This window comes from Ascidiella aspersa, chromosome 1 (assembly GCF_963924565.1).
Source record: "Ascidiella aspersa chromosome 1, kaAscAspe10.2, whole genome shotgun sequence".
NCBI lineage: Eukaryota > Metazoa > Chordata > Ascidiacea > Phlebobranchia > Ascidiidae > Ascidiella > Ascidiella aspersa.
In genome coordinates, this window is record NC_139447.1 from 32,576,282 (window position 1) to 32,593,095 (window position 16,814).

The window sequence follows — 16,814 nt, forward strand, 5'->3', positions numbered from 1 at the left end:
ATGTTGCACTTAAAGCACCAATTAAAAGAATGCGAAAAGTAATGCAGCACTATCACAAAAAAAAGAGTTGGCAAATACACAACATGATACTACCAATACCGACAATTGGGAATGTCTAACGTTTTAATAAATTTGTTTATTTAACACCTAAAATAGTTTTAATGTTCATTGCTGCAAGTTCGTTTACGAGATAGCGATGGACAAAGGGAATTTCGACGAGAGCCATGTGGGCCCCAGTTTTACAAGTCGTGCAGAAGTACTGCTTTGCGCTTTTGTTGTTGCCCGGAATCACGGAGGTAACCAAGGTCGGTGACTGGATGCTACCGCATTTTTTACACACATACGCCTGCGAGTAGTCGGAGGTGGACAGGATTCGATCGTGAAAAAGCATGATGCAGCCTTGTGCAAGCAAAGCGTCCCGTTCCATTTCACCCAGACGTATGCCACCGGCACGTTTTCGCCCCTTGATGGGCTGCTGTGTTATCTGATCTACAGGCCCGGTCGTCCTGACTTGAAACTTGTCGGAGACCATGTGACGCAATCGCTGGTAATACACAATTCCGATGAAAATTTCTGCCTCGAGTTCAAGACCACTCACTCCGCTGTACATCTTCTCAGTTCCGTAATAGTTAAAGCCTGATTTGGTTAGAAGTTCGCCAAACTGGTCGATAGCAGGGCTGTCTTCCGTGTAGGAGAATGGTGTGGCATCGTAACAGTGGCCATTAAGGGCAGCTGACTTTCCAGCCATGCTCTCAATCATCATACCAATGGTCATACGCGATGGAAAGCCGTGGGGATTGAAAATAATATCAGGGTACATGCCGCCTTCTGTGAAGGGTAGACTCTCCATGGGCCACATCTGAGAGCATACTCCTTTCTGACCATGTCTGCTGGCAAATTTGTCACCAATGATCGGATTTCTGTTTACACTGAGGAAAACACTTATCCTGTTGAAGTGGCCCTTTCCGCTTCCGTCACTGAGCACTCTTACACATTCAACAAACGCATCTTCTTGACCCTTGAACTTCTGCACTTTCATTTCGCCAGTGTCGTGGTTAATGTAACTGTAGTAATCACAGCCATCGGTCAGTCGTTGTCCGACAAAGGGAAGCCCGTCCATCCCTATCGTCAATGTGGTAGTTCTTGGATCTTTGGGGTTCACTCCGAAAGTGGTATTTATGGACCTGTCACCCACCTTTTTACCCAGGTCAATCAGCTCTGTGTGGTAGATGCGGCTGTGAGCGAAACCTCTCTCCAAGGTTCCCTTGTTGAGAATCATGGCATCTTCCATGTCATAACCTGTGTAGCTGATCACAGCCACGACAGCATTTGTGCCAAACGGATAGTTGTCCATCTTGTAGTGATCGTACATGTGTGGACGTACTAGGCATGTCTGTGGCGTCTGTACCCTGTACAGCTTGTGGTCAGCGCGATAGGCAATAGCTTGGCATGGTGTTCCCATGGTTTGCTTACCCATCTGGCATTGATACATGTTTCTTGGCGACTGATTGAAATCAGAGTATGGGGTTAAGGATGCAACTGTGCTCAGAATGGAATGCTGTGTCAACTCCTGGTGGGTGGTTTTAGAGTGAGCTTCATCTGGAATAATACAAATGTCCATGTACACCTGTTCAAAGGTGCCAATCATCTCAACTGTGCCTGTACTTAAATTGACAACAGGTCGTACAAGTCTGGCTTCCTCAGAAAGAAAATAAAGGCCAGGATACTGAGTTGCCTTGCCAGTATATTCAACTAGGCATATCTCAAGAGTGGAAGGAATCTTGTCAGTACCTTGGACCTTCTTTAACCTCATCGCATTGGCTGCTGACTGTGCAAGATCAGTTGGTATCCAGCCAATCAGTCGCCCGTCAAAGATAACTGGGTAAAAAGCACCCTCTCCATGGACATCGCTACACTGCGGGCTCACCATACCAAGTTGATACAGGAGTGGCTCAGTGTGGCTGGCATTGCATTGGTGGGTGACGACCTCACACAAGTATGACATATGGTTCATGAGGCCGCACGGCGAGCCATCCGGTGTGTGTACTGGACAGAGAAATCCAGAGGATTCGGGAAGCAGCTTACGAACTTCTGTGGTTCGCATTTGGGCAAAGAAAGCACCTCGATGAACGCAGCGAAAATGTGAGACGTACCTCATAAAGTTAAGCTTATCGGCAATGATAGCCAAGCCCGAAAACTGCATTAAACCAAGGCCGGTGTTTGAAACTAAGTTTCCGGTGGCTAGAAGATAGCCCATTGACGATGTTATGTCACTGACCCTTGACATGCAATTCTGAACTTCGAGAGCATTCAGAGACAGGCGATAGTTTGCGGTGGACTGGGTTTGAGCAAACTTTTTGGTCACCACCCGGCTGAGCATAAGTAACCAAAGCTGGAGTTTTTCTTTAAGTGTCATTTGAATCAAATGGCCAGGTAGTAGAACTTCTTGATTTTGGACAGAATCAGCTGAATCTGGCATGCATTTTCCAGCAGCGATATTGAATACTTTCCTCACCATGAGGCAAAGCAGTCTAAATTTATCTTCGTTGTCACCTAAGTGAATAAGAACATGGTGTTTCAGCAGAAATCTGCCAATATCGATATCATTGTACCACTCTGCCCGGTTCAGTTTTATTCTGAATTTTTCGCCGAGAAATCTGAGGAAATCTTTTTGGGTGGTCAAGTTCATTGATCTTGCTTGCCTCAGCATATTCTGAATGCATCCAGTGAAGTAAGTGTCGTCTTCCATTGTTTTACAAAGCTCCTCGTAAATTTCCATATCGCTGAAAGGTACAAGGGCTTTAACCAACAGCATCAGTGGTAGAAAGAACATTTCTTTCCTGTGAAAAATGCACAGGATTATAGAACCATTGTTGAGATAATGCATAACCAAGTTGGCAGTGGTTTGGTCCTTGGTCATCGAGCGCATTGTTATGCCAAATTCGGAGTAATGTCTGCCTCTGTTCTTCCATGAATTTCTCACAATTCCGACCGGATAGTTTCTCCTTTGCATGATCAGCATCCTTATGACCTTTTCGTTTCCGTTGATTACAAAGTACCCACCCATTTCCTCCGCCTCTTCTTGCTTTTCAATCAACTGCTTTGGTGACAATCCGTGAAGATTGCAGCACACCGACTTGACCATAATCGGAATACTACCGATACTTTGAGATATTGTTCCCTGCTTAACACCATCTAACGAATAAGCAATGGTGACTTGCAGTTTGCCTTGATAAGTGGAGCCACGCTGGCGACATTCTGACGGATACACTTGCACAGTTCTGCAGTTACGAACGCTATCGTCCACTTTTGGTTTGTCAATAGACCCGTCGACAAACGAAATTGAGAATCGTTTTCCGTTCACTATCGATTCCATTGGAACAATAGACTTCACCATGAGTTTTATTCCATCTGTTACGAGCCAGTTAAAAGAGTCAACATGCGGCTTTGTGAGATCCTGCAATGCTTTGTGCTGTTTATCCGGAGGCCTCCCATAATCTTGGGTCAGATTTTTCAGAGAGGGCTTGTTGACAGCGGGCATCTTTGAATCAATTGTTATAACAGGCATTTTCTTATTTGAGATACACTTTATAATTGGCAAGAATATAGATAAAGATTTAACATATTATAACGCCTAATTATATACGTTACCCATAGTTATACAAGTATAGATTTATGCCAACTTGAAGAATCGTGATATTAATGAACAACATAAGTAACCAAAAATTACACTTTTACGGGAACGTTGACGATTACAAATTGAGATTCTCACAAAACTCACGCACAACTACCGCAATAAGGTTTTATAAAATAATTTGTGGCTCTCTAAAGTGTAATTAAAAGGTATCCTGTTGGGACAATGCAAAATCATAACCAAACCTCTATACCTACAACAAACTGCTTGATGCTCAACTGTCGTTCTTCTAAACTAAATAACAAAAACCATGCCTCACAGAGACACAAGAACCACAACAATAGTGCACATGTGCCTTTTAGTGGCTACTCACTGTGAAAAAAATTGGAATAATACACCGGCGTTCAGTGATGCATGAAGTAGTTATAGCCAAAAAATGTAATATTATCGTCTGTAAAAAGTATGATATAAACGTGGTCACCGTTAAAAAATCGTGCCTTTGATAACAAAAACAGGTGGTCATCAACAAAATACATATTAAGGCACTGGCAATCAGAACCTTAAACCAATTTCAATCGATTTACTTGTCTCGTTGTGTCTGAACAACGGCTAAATGTGTAGGGCGTGTAGGCTTTTAGGTGTAGGTGTTGTTTGCATTGGGGACAAACTCCATATCAAATAGGTTTCCTGGCTGAATCAATATTGATAAAAAGTCGCCCGCGATACGACCGAATAGCAGACAATTGGATAGAACACTGTAAATCTTTTTTTGAATAAGTTGCTAAATTTACTAGTTATACCTTTCTACACAGGATGTGTATTTAGGTTTTTGTAAACTTTGTAAACGTTTTATGCTACAACCCTGTCCACTTTGAATTGGTCCACATCTTGTCAAAGCAATAAAGTCTTCCTTATTTACAAACATAACCTTTGAACGTGGACGCTACATTTACAAAGGTAAAAAGTTTTTTAGTGCTTGGCGTGAAAGTCACGCAACAATAATGACGATTAGGCCCTAATATTCGTCGCATTTTGACGGGTAACAATCTTACTCCAATTAACCTGCCTAGTAGGCTACTACAAAATTCGTTAACCGGACCCGAAGAAAAACTCCTTTAGCTTCAAAATAACCTATCCAATATTTGCATGTAAAACTCAATCCTAGTTATGCTGTTATTACGCAATAATAAATTTAAATGCACCTGTAAGGCGGAAAGGTTATTCAGCTAGAAATATGACATTGTCCTGCTACACTAATTGGCTGGTCAGCTAAAATCGTGCAGCGAAAAGGCCTTATAAATAAAGCGTTAAAAGTTCAACCCAGTACGTCGTGAAACGTGAAATGGCTAGGGTGACTCAAACCGCAATTATCTAGGTTCTCAGAACGTTTTCGGTGATCAATCTCGACAAGTTAACCCCTAAACTGTTTGGCGTTATTGCTGTTAAAATTGAGATGTTGTTAAAATGATTTTGTTCTTTCGAAGATGTTTTGACACGCTATTAAATGGAGTATAGCGCAACCTGTATACTTTTGGGATTATAAGTAGCTCGTTTGGCTAAACTAAAACCGTTTTTCGGTCATGTTGGCCAAGTGATGACCTTTATACATCGCTATAATATTATAATTTGGTTAATATAAGTTCAATACAGATAATCGAGCTTTAATAGTTGTGAAGACAGCGAGCTTTCATAGTTGATCTGTCATCCTCGCGATTGCCTACACTCAAGAGTACGGTACGCTATTAGCCTAGGCCTAACCTATCACAAAATGCTACCATACTGCTGTTGATGTGACGTATTTATGCTATTTATAGGGAGTCTCGTTGAGAACATTTTGGGCAATAATGACATCATAGATGTCGCTCTTATTCTAACATTTGGATTCCGGGTAGGCCTAACCTTGACCCCGGAAAACATGTTTCTTACACTGAAAACATATAGTCCTATATGTGGAAGCACAAAAACATTCATTAAGGTGTTATTCTTAGTATAATTTTTTTGCACCAGTAAACTAAAACATACATATAGCCTATACATGTGACGTTAAGCTATAATGTTTCCTTAGCTATAACGCTTCGTTTCTCGCGATTTCCTTAAAAAAAGTTTTCAGCACCTGCGAGAAACTCACGAAAATATTCAGGATTGACGACACAGAGTTAAATTATTACGTTACAAGAAATTATGTCTCTGTTTCAAGAGGCTACGTCTTTACTCCATTTTCATAAATTTTTTTTAGCCCAAATAAGACGTCCTGCTTCGCATTGCATCCTTGAAAATAAATTTTGGGGCAACTTAACAATATATATAGGCGTATTTCGTCTATAATAGTGATTCGATAGCAAACCAGTTTTACCGCGTTAGGGCTATATAATCGGAAAACTGCTTTGCTCTACGCCCGAATCTTTATAGCTAGCCTATTTATATATTTACCAAAATTAGTAGTAACGTTTTAATCTGAAAACGCCCTGAATAGACCTGTAATACCATTACCGGTATCTAATTAACACTTCTCCAACTTTAACGTTTATAGCCTACAAGATCGACGCAGTAAACCTTTTTTTGTTTGGCGCAAATTGTGCGATGTTGTTTTGTGAAAATAACCAGCGGTTGAAGTAAATGGCTTACAACTAGGTTTACGAAACACCTCGATTAATAAATTAATACGTCACGTCTCTTCTTAATGAAAGTCTGGCAATTTGAATATAATAAACGCTTTTTTTCTCAAGCGATCAGGTATGCAAATGACTTGCTGGTAAAATTTATTCGACAAAATTGTTTTTATTTGGTTTAAACCCGGGGCGTGCAACCTGCGGCCCGCGGAACCAAAATATGTGGCCCGCGGTGAGCTTTGGTTTTTGGCCCGCACCACTAAACATTTAGGTAACTGTTGAAATATTGAAACTTCCTGACTGTTCCTTAGTCTAGGTCGCCTTATAGAGCATTTACATTTTTAGTTCATTAGAATTAGAATAGAATGTGACCTGCTAACAAAATAAAACTACAAAATGTGTTTTGGATGCTGTTGCTGAAAGTGTACAACTTTGTGTGAAAGTGAATTGCACTGAGCGCTGCAATTTTGTTGTTCTTGCTTTCGAATAGCTACTTATGGCCATGTAAAGAAAGCATATTAAAAATGTCCGTTTGATCTTTTTTGCTCATTTGAAATGCAATTTCAATGTTCATGTGGGTTGTAAAACAAAGAAACAAAAAAAAGAAAAAAAATTGTCGCTGTTTCCACAGCTGAGAAAATTTGTCGCTTTTAAGGTGGCATTGTTCGGTTCAACGTACGTGTGTGAGCATTTTTTTGTGGTAGTCACTAACACAGTGGTAGGCCAACTGTGGACCGCGAGTTATTTTTGAATAGCTTGGTGTTGTCATGTACCGTATGGTTGTTGGCCGCATGATAGCCGTACATTCATTGCACTTTATTTTAACAATTGGTGTGGCATATAATGCTTTAAATTGGCTGAGTTGGAAAGACCCACGTGCCAAATGTGGTCTTGTGAGCCTGTAAAACTATATTTTCTGCCAACTTTAACTCTATATGTAAACGCAAATTTTTCGCGCTTCGCGCGAATATTCTCTTTTTTATATAATGTTTTATAATATAGCATGGCAGTGTTTTGGATATTAAGCGCCGTAGAATATTTCACCTTAAAACCAAATATCCCCCTGAATCCGCCACTGTTTTTGTAGTGGTTTTACGTAGCTCTGAAAAGACTACTTTGGGCCGCAACAAAAAGTTTGCCGACCACTGCGCTAACAGGCAGACGACGAGATATGCAAGTGGCCCGTGGTCTAATCCGAATACACATATTTGGCCCGGCAGTATGAAAGGTTGCACGCCCCTGGTTTAAACGATACGTGATACGCATTAGCCAAATATAAGAGATTCGCCTATCATGATCTACTTAAAACAAATTGCTCTTTCTTAAATTCATCTGGCAAACATGTCATAGTTAATTTTAGATTTAAGTGGCGCAACATGCCTTATCTATAACGTAGCATATAGTCTATGCATAGCAGTTTTGGGCTGATCTGATTTTCACAAAACAGAAAAAACATAGCAAAATCGGAAAGAGGTTAAAATATTGTATTTACATGGTAAAAGTTATCCAAAATTTTTGGGGGGCCGGATTCAGCTGGCGATTATGGCCTGGTTCCGCCCCTGACACCGCAACTGTTTGTGACCATTTTTAAAAACTCAATGTGTTTGGGTCCCCTACAACTACTCCGCCCTAAACCTGTATCTCTTTGTTAAACTACTAAATTTAAATATCAATCGACAGCTGAAAATTTTGCTCACCCCAAAACAGGCAACTTCCTAAACTGAATATTGTCGCCGATTTTGACTACGAAATACAAAAAAAAGTTTTGCTCTGCGCGAAACTGGAAAATGAAAAGTACGAGAGATGACCTTCTCGACCTGGAAGTGTTGAAAGTGTACCTTAGTATGATGAACAACGCGGTAATTTGGTTATCTGCTGTTTAAACTGTGTCTTTATAATCCGTTGTTGAAGCAGTTTAAAGTGAATGTCCGAAATTAGGAGTCACGTGACCCACTTAGTGTCGCTGTTTTAATCTACAATTACAAAAACCGTGTGTTGTTGTGCAATTATTGTTTAGTTTTTTTTTTACAAAATAATTTAAATGTTCGATTATAAGATATACATAAGATATAGATAAGGTTTATTGTTTGTGTTGTATAGCATCAGCTACTATAGGCGAGATATTATTAAAAATATTTGTCACTGACGGTTGGTCATGTGTTTATAACAGTCTTGAACAAACGATTGTATGTTTGGAACTTACATAAAGCAAAAAAAAAAATTATAAATGCTTATCCGCCTTTACAAAGATTTAGCCTGTTTTACCTTAATTATGAATCGTTTTTGTTGTAACTTCAGTATGTTGGATGTCCATCTTATTAGAGTTCCTTAAACTTATCATGAAAAGCAAAACGGCGCTCTTTCACTATTGTACGTGAAAAGTTATCCAAAAAAAAATAATAATAATACTGCATACCACAACGCATATTGTTTGGGTTAGGGTGCGGGTTAGCGTTTGGGTGAGGGTTAGCGTTTGGGTGAGGGTGGGTCAAGTAATATTATGTTTATTATTAATAATAACTTGACTCACCATCGCCCAAACGCTAACCCGCACCCTAACCCAAACAATATGTGTAGTGGTATGCAGCATTTGAAGAATTTTTTTTTTTATTAATTTTTACGTACAATAGTGAAAGAGCGCCAGTTAAACATCATGAATTATCGGCTTAAATCTTATTCTAATATACTTAATGTTTATTGTGGCTTGCATGGTTATTTCTCCTATGTTATAGCCCAATATATTTTTATGTGTTTTTAGTGCTTATGTGCTTGTACATGCTTTAATAGAATTACAAGCCAACTCAGTAAGAAACAAGTTAATCTTGAATGTAATTTAATTTATTATAAGATTTGCCAATAGATGTACACGCAATTGTAGCATATGTGGTAATAAACCCAACTTATTATAGAAAATCTGTCAATGCCATATATTAGCAGTGTACAATTTTAATTTAAAACCTTTAGACAAGCTAAATTTGCCCCCAGGCAAAGCTATTCATTTGGATGACATTGATTTAGGCTTAAGTTATTTTCTATGGCATGGTTAACAGTTGTTTAGCATGTTTACAACACTAACTGAGTGAATGTACCCAAAAAATATTATTATAATCACAGCAGGCTTTTATGTGCCAAAATATGATATTTTAAAATTAAGTTCTGAATATTTTTAGTACAACCCGTCAGTAAAACAAGTTTAAGTTGAGTTTGCTATAATATTTTAAAATAACAATAAGCTTTGGAGCATAATTTCGAAAGTTTTAGTTAGACATAGTTGGAATATCAAAGCCCATATAAAAGTAGGCAACGTTTTGATTATTTTGTTTTGAAATTGATGTTGAAACTGAAGAAAGAGATATTTAAAAGTTCAATATGTTACCTCTTCTATATGGGTTTTATTTTCCTACTATAATATTCTTTATTTTTTTTTAGCTCTTTGGGCATTTTAGACCAGGTTTTACAACTGAAATACCTACACTCTTGCTTATACGTGTATACAGGATTTTGAATAATTTTTTGTATTTTTTAGGTGCCATGTCTGTAGCACTTTGTGATCTGTCTGGTTCAAATAGGGGAATGTCTGGGCCAGGAAGTCTGTCCTCTTCAAGTGAAATCGACCACTGCGAAGAGTTGTCACAGAATATCGGTGCTTTAGCATTAAACGATGATTACAATGATGTTATTTTTTTGGTGGAAGGAAAGGAGTTCCCTGCTCACAGAGTAATATTGGCGTCAAGATGCGAGTACTTCAGAGCCTTATTGTATGGTGGAATGAGGGAATCATTGGGGTCTGAGCCAATCCAAGTGCTTGATGCTTCGGCAGAAGCATTTGAATTGTTGCTAAAGTACATCTACACCGGAAAAATGAAGGTATCTGAGCTCAAAGAAAACCATATCATTGAAATCCTTGGGCTTGCCAATGTATACGGTTTTGCATCCTTAGAGAGGTCAATATCTCTGCATCTAAGACAGACTTTGACAGTCTCCAATGCCAGTGGAATTTATGATGTTGCACTTTTGTATTCACTTAGCGATCTTAAACAAGCCACCGCTGAATACATTGACAAAAATGCTTCAATGATCTTGTCAAGTGATAGCTTTCTACACATGTCACATGAAACCCTGTGCAGTGTTCTCCATAGAGATTCTTTCTGTGTGCCTGAAAAGGTCATCTTTAAAAGCATTCAGTCCTGGTGCGATTCAAATCCAATTGCTGAAGATTTAGAGCCAGCTCACAGGGCAAAGGAAATAGAGAAACGAAATCAGCTGTTATCCACAGTAAGATTGCCTCTTATACCTTTACCTGACCTATTGGATGTTGTCAGACCTTCAGGGCTCATATCTTCTGATTTGTTGTTGGATGCCATCAAAGCGCAGACAGACAACTATGATATTAACCTGCAATTCAGAGGGGTGTTGTATCCTGATGAGAATGTAGCTACTGCTCAGCATGGAGCGCAAGTTGTCCAGGGTGAAATGTGTGCCTCTTTACTCGACGGCGAGTCTAAAACCTACGACCAGGACAGGGGATACACTCGACATGAGATTAACGATGAGTGCAGCAACAGAAAGGAGATGTGCATCAAGGTAAAACTTGGCCAACAGTCGATCATCAACTGTGTGCGCATGCTGCTTTGGGACAAAGACAACCGTTCATACTCTTACTATGTTGAGGTCTCAGTTGACGACAAGGAATGGGTTAAAGTTATTGATCATTCTGAGTACCTATGCAGATCTTGGCAGGAGTTGTATTTTCCCAAGCGAGTGGTAAGGTATATTCGTGTCACAGGTACCAGAAACTCTGTCAACCGCATTTTTCATTTGGTAACACTTGAGGCCATGTTCAGCACTAGGACTGTGCAACTGGAAGATGGCCTTCTAGTGGCTGATTCCAACGTAGCTACTCTGGAAAAGTGTGCCTGTATTATCGAAGGTGTCAGCAGGGACAGAAACGCCCTGATAAATGGCGACACACAAAACTATGACTGGGATTCAGGCTACACTTGCCATCAGCTGGGAAACGGCGCCATAGTGGTCCAGCTTGCTCAGCCTTTCCTGTTCAGCTCCATACGAATGCTGCTCTGGGACATCGATGACCGTAGCTATAGCTACTACATCGAAGTGTCTTCTGACATGGAGGAATGGTCAACGATCGCAGACAAGCAAAAAGAGGAATGTCGCTCCTGGCAAGTATTGCAGTTTTCAAAGGTCGCCGCCACTTTTGTGCGAATTGTCGGCACTGCAAATACGGCCAACGAGGTTTTCCACTGTGTGCATTTTGAATGCCCAGCAAGCAACCTTCCGATTGAAAAATCCAACAGGGATACGGACCATGACGATTCAACGCCCCTAAACACAGGCTCCCAGCAGCATGATTGTGGTGACTCTCCGACGCCAGAATGCAGTCATTCACAAAACAAAGATTTATAGTAACCATTTTGGTGAATTGTTAATATGCCATGTTCCACTTTGCGTACAATTGTCACCATGTTTGTTTCCATAGTTGCCAAATCTTTTGTCTTAACAAAAAGTGTTGTTCTGGTAAACGATGCAGAACAAATGAATTTCCATTGTTGGAGTTGTTCAATAGAAGTATAGCTAAACATGTGTTTACCTTAAAGATCAACCGCCAACATTCATTTGAGAATTTAGATCTATGTTCTTGAAGCAATAAAATTTATGTATATGATTTTTGTGTTGGGCATGATACTTTATAATGTTTTTCTTACGTTTTTGTAAGATGTAATATCATTGTGAATAACATCTGGTGTTTGATGCTTTGCTATTAATTTTCTTGCTGGGGTCTCTATCTTTTTTCTTTTTTTTGCTGTAAATAAAATTTGTAGTGTAAATTGGCCACTATTTAACTTAAACTTGAAAGTAGGTTGTAATCTGCAATATTTCGCAACAATGTTTGATTTTTGTCATAAACTTATTTTTACCGACTTTGACAATTTAAAATTCTATGCTTTCACACAAACAGTAATGTGCAACCACACAGGCTATTAAGTTGCCACTGTCAAACCAAAAGTGTTATGTGTGCCAACATTTATTGTAAAATTTTGGTAGCCTTAGTTTATTTTCTTTTTCTCATTTGTCAAGCACTTGCAAAACCCGTTTACATATTTTGAGTCAGCTTTTTCTTGTGTTGTGTATTGTTGCCCACAACTACTACACATTTTATTTTTATTTGTGTGCGGTATACATGTTTAAACAAGCTTATGCACCGTATATTTTCATAGTGATGTTTTAGAACCAGTCGAAAAAGTCTATCAATAGGTCCGGCACTGCCAAAAAAACAAACCATTACCGGTAGTAGTTATTATTTGCATTAGCATGCATATAGCAGTAAAATATGCTATGGAATATTTAGGATAAAAAGAAATGTTAAGTTACTATATTGAGAAATTTAAACTAAGTCCTATGCGAATCCTCCACACTGTTCCTCCTACAGCAATACTGTATAACAGGGTTTCCCAAACTGTGGTCCGCGGACCATTGGTGGTCGGCGACGACTGCACAGGTGGTCCTTGGTGATATGACAACAAATTATAAAGTCACACATATATGTTGTACAGTACGTAACCTTTCAGAGATAATTGCCGCAGGCAATTATTCACAACGAATGATTTCGAAAGCTTTTGCTATCCAGTATCATAAATGTTGCTTGTTGCGCCTTTGTTGTAGTCAAAAAGTTGTTTACGAAAAATTCTCGTATTCCTCCTCTATGACGTAATAATATATTCTAATCGTCATTTGGAATTTGCGGTTTTGTTGAGATCATTCCAACCGTTTACTTGCGCAAAAGTTAGTGAAACGAAGAAAAGTGAATAAAAAGTTTATTGTGAAGCTGAGATGAGAAACGAAGTAAAGTAATAGGATAATTTAGTTGTGTGACTATACTGTCATTGACTTAGTTGTTAAGTTCAGTAACTTAACTTTAATTGTATTGCTGTCCGAGAAAAAACAGAATTACAAATCTGTGGTCCAAAAAAGTTTGGAAAACCCTGCTGTATAATAGTAAAAAAGTGGGCGCTGGTCTAGAATCCTACCACAACGAAACACCATTTGGGTTAGGGTGCGGGTTAGCGTTTGGGTTAAGGTGGGTCAAGTATTATTATTAAACAAAGAATATAAGAATACTTGACCCACCCACACCCGAACGCTAACCCGCACCCTAACTCAAATTTTGTGCGTTGATTTTAGATCTGTGGTAGGATTCTAGACCAGCGCCAAAAAGTGTAACCTTGAAAGATTTATGTACCACAATTCGAGCGATATCGAATGTCTGGCCGGTTAGCTCAGTTGGTTAGAGCGTCGTGCTAATAACGCGAATGTCGCGGGTTCGATCCCCGTACTGGCCACTTATTTATTTTTGTTTGTTTTTTGTTATTTTTAAATAATAAACTTCTGAATTTGTCGAAGAAGTTTTGTGAAAAGTAGAGCAATAATCTGCCGTCCGTATAATTCCAACATTCGTATTTTTAATACTGCAGGTCAAAAAGACATGTTTTTGTGGCGCTGGTCTAGAATCCTACCACAGTTATGAAATCAACGCACAAAATTGAGTTAGGTTGCGGGTTAGCGTTTGGGTGTGGGTGGGTCAAGTATTATTATATTCTTTATTTAATAATAATACTTGACCCACCTTAACCCAAACGCTAACCCGCAACCTAACCCAAATAATGCGCGTTGTGGTAGGATTCTAGACCAGCGCCGTTTTTGTTGCTAACTATGGTAAATATAATTATTTACATCAAATAATTGAAAATTATTTTAAATGATATGCGTACACAAGGTTAGTCATTTTACAACTTTCAAAAAAACAGCGATTGGTTTCCAAAATATTTACCCATTTTCGTCACTTCTCATTGTCGCCTTGATAGCTCAGTCGGGAGAGCGTTAGACTGAAGATCTAAAGGTCCCTGGTTCAATCCCGGGTCGAGGCACATCTTTTAATTTTACATTAGTATAGGTTACGTAAGCGGTGCACAAACTTATCTCTCAAGGCAAACGATTTAAAAAGGCAAACGATTCACTTCAGTTAACTGCAGTTAAATGAAATAACATGTGAGAATTCAAAAAAATTTAAATTAATATTTCTTACGCGTCTTTTGCTATTTTATCTGATTGTTACCCTATAATCAAAGCCCTAATTTTTGAATTTTGTGATTTTTGCAACCGGACACATTTATCAAGGACTGAAGCTACGCAGTTTAGGTTATCAGCTTGAAACATTTGGTGCGATTTTCTGTGTTTTTATAATGCATTAGCCAAGATTTGGCCTCAACGAAAATGAAATGTAAAACATTCTGAGATGTGTGGATCTTTCAGGTTATAATAGCCGTTGTTGCTGTAAGCAAAGAGATTATCTCTTTGGCTGTAAGTAAGTATTTCATATTTAGACAAAACACATTAAAGGAAAACATTTATTTTGAAAACAGAGAGCAAAGCGTTTATTAGATATATCGATGAACAGAAAATTTTACCTAAAACCATTACACAACGACCACAAACAAATTTGCAATGAAATAACACACATTTTACCAAATTAGCAAAACTCGAAGTTTGTTCTGTAGGCTATACGTCCACTAGTCTGTTCTACGGAACAAAGCGCACACATTAACCCCATTTTTAATATGACGTTTCTTGCTTTGCGTGCAAACCTTGGCCAATGGTCAACCGATGGACCGTTACCGTCTGATAAACCACTATAACGATAGACTAATAGTAAGAATAGCTTTTAGCTTGGTCTTATGTAATTTATCACTTCCAAAATTTAGCGAGAAACTTCTACTAAAGACAGGAAAAAGAGAATCAACAAACAGAGTCCAAAGTAATTAAACTGAATTCCGATCCATTACCAAAACGGTGCTCAGCAAACCTTTGCAAGGTTTTTTAGCGCCTGAACGATTTTTTTACGGCAACAGCACTTCAGGCAATTTTGGCTCACAGTCAAAAAGCGTACTCGCTCGTTTAGGTGTTGACTGTTGAGTGTGGATGTACCTGTAGGCATCTGAAGCCATGTTGGAAGCGGCCTAACTGGATGTAGCTTTAATTATTTTATGAAGCAGACTCGTTTTTTTAAAATCACGTTCACAGCAGCGCGCTTAAGTGAAAACGCACCTGCTTTCAAAGTTCTGCCATCTTTAGAAAATTTGTAATGTTAGAAATTCTGTATTCAAGATATTTGTTATGATTAGAGTTTCGACTATGCTGTTATTCAAACGTGTTTAGTTGTTAGGAAAGTACACTTTAACCCAGGGGTTCTTAACCTTGACACAATTTATCTCTCGCCCTCTATGCGAATAATATGTTTCATAATACCAGTGATCAGCAATGTAGCCTACAGGCAGTGTTTTTAGATAAATACAAACATCGCACAAATAGTGCATATGGGCGCTATGTAAAACCTGCAAATTATGCGAAAGCTGGTTAATTGATACTTGTGGTTTTCATTAGCTAAACGTTATAATTTGGCAATGTAATTTTTGTGAGTCACCCTAGCCTAACGTTTAAGTTGTTTATAACGTCACAATGATGAATTTGACAGAGGTAAGCTGTAGATTAGGCTACTATAGGTTTGTGATTTCTGAAAATATAATTGAAACACGACTGTGAACGGCGCCTTTGCGACTAAAACCTTTCTTCAAGCGGTAAAAAGTAGTGAATCAACGCAGTACTAGGTTTCGCGATGTATATAGTAAAAGGCAAAAATAGTTTCGAGGAATGGCATGGTGTAATTCCCCTGAAAACACTGTACAGTGTTAATAGTAAGTATTCTGCCATTTTCAAGTCACTGGAACTAAATACATGAAATTAAAATTCAAGATTATTATTTCTGAGTGGAATAGATTAAGTGATTGGAAAAACATATTTGTGTAAAAAGTCACGACTAAAAGTAATAAAAAAAACTATTTGTATAAAGCAAACCTTAATATTAAATAAGTACAAACAAAATTTTCTTGGGAAGTCATTAGCACCCCTCTTACAAACCCTTCACGCCTCCAAGTTTAAGATTGTTAAACGTAGGAAAACTATGGTAACACGGCAGCCAAGCTTTAGAAGTGCGTGTGCCCTATCTTTGTCATAAAATTGTCAGCGCATCTGTAAGCAAAACACCTAAAGCGTGAAGCTGTTACGAGCAGTCCTAAAATAATGAAACTGAGCAAAGGTTATACGCTGTACATGTACTCTATGGGTTTCAGAGCCAATAGTGACAACTTTATAGTAAAAGCGCAGATTCATTAGTTTTTTCATTTAAAATATACTGTAATGTTTTGGGAAAACAAACTGTTTTTGGTATTTATACAAACTTCTAGAATTAAACAAATTTGTTTGCTTTACATAAACAGTAAATTTCTTGTGCTCTGCGACCTATGTGCCTCCAATGCAGCCTTACAATGTTTATCGTTTACAGGTTTACGAATAGGGTTTTTTATGTCCGTATACTTTTAGGATCACTTTTATACTATTGTGTGTAATTTTTTGACAACATGACTTTAAAAAAAGCTCCGCAACCCAATCCAATTACCTCGGCCAATATCTTCGGATACCTTTCCTTTTGGTAAGCG

General features: G+C 38.6%; 2 protein-coding genes across 2 annotated transcripts; one reads left to right on the forward strand and one right to left on the reverse strand.

Moving 5' to 3' along the window:
- Nucleotides 1-136: 136 nt before the first annotated feature.
- On the reverse strand, nucleotides 137-3,562 carry LOC146169823 (DNA-directed RNA polymerase I subunit RPA2-like). The gene has a single exon (XM_083388767.1). The coding sequence runs from the start codon at nucleotides 3,539-3,541 to the stop codon at nucleotides 137-139; it is 3,405 nt and encodes a 1,134-aa protein (XP_083244893.1). The 5' UTR covers nucleotides 3,542-3,562.
- Nucleotides 3,563-9,774: 6,212 nt separating this feature from the next.
- Nucleotides 9,775-12,473, forward strand: LOC146169824 (BTB/POZ domain-containing protein 9-like). The gene has a single exon (XM_083381159.1). The coding sequence runs from the start codon at nucleotides 9,775-9,777 to the stop codon at nucleotides 11,668-11,670; it is 1,896 nt and encodes a 631-aa protein (XP_083237285.1). The 3' UTR covers nucleotides 11,671-12,473.
- Nucleotides 12,474-16,814: the final 4,341 nt, after the last annotated feature.

Excerpts from the sequence above, each read along its gene's own strand:
- LOC146169823 (XM_083388767.1), bottom strand. The coding sequence starts at position 3,541 with ATGCCCGCTGTCAACAAGCCCTCTCTGAAAAATCTGACCCAAGATTAT.
- LOC146169824 (XM_083381159.1), top strand. The coding sequence starts at position 9,775 with ATGTCTGTAGCACTTTGTGATCTGTCTGGTTCAAATAGGGGAATGTCT.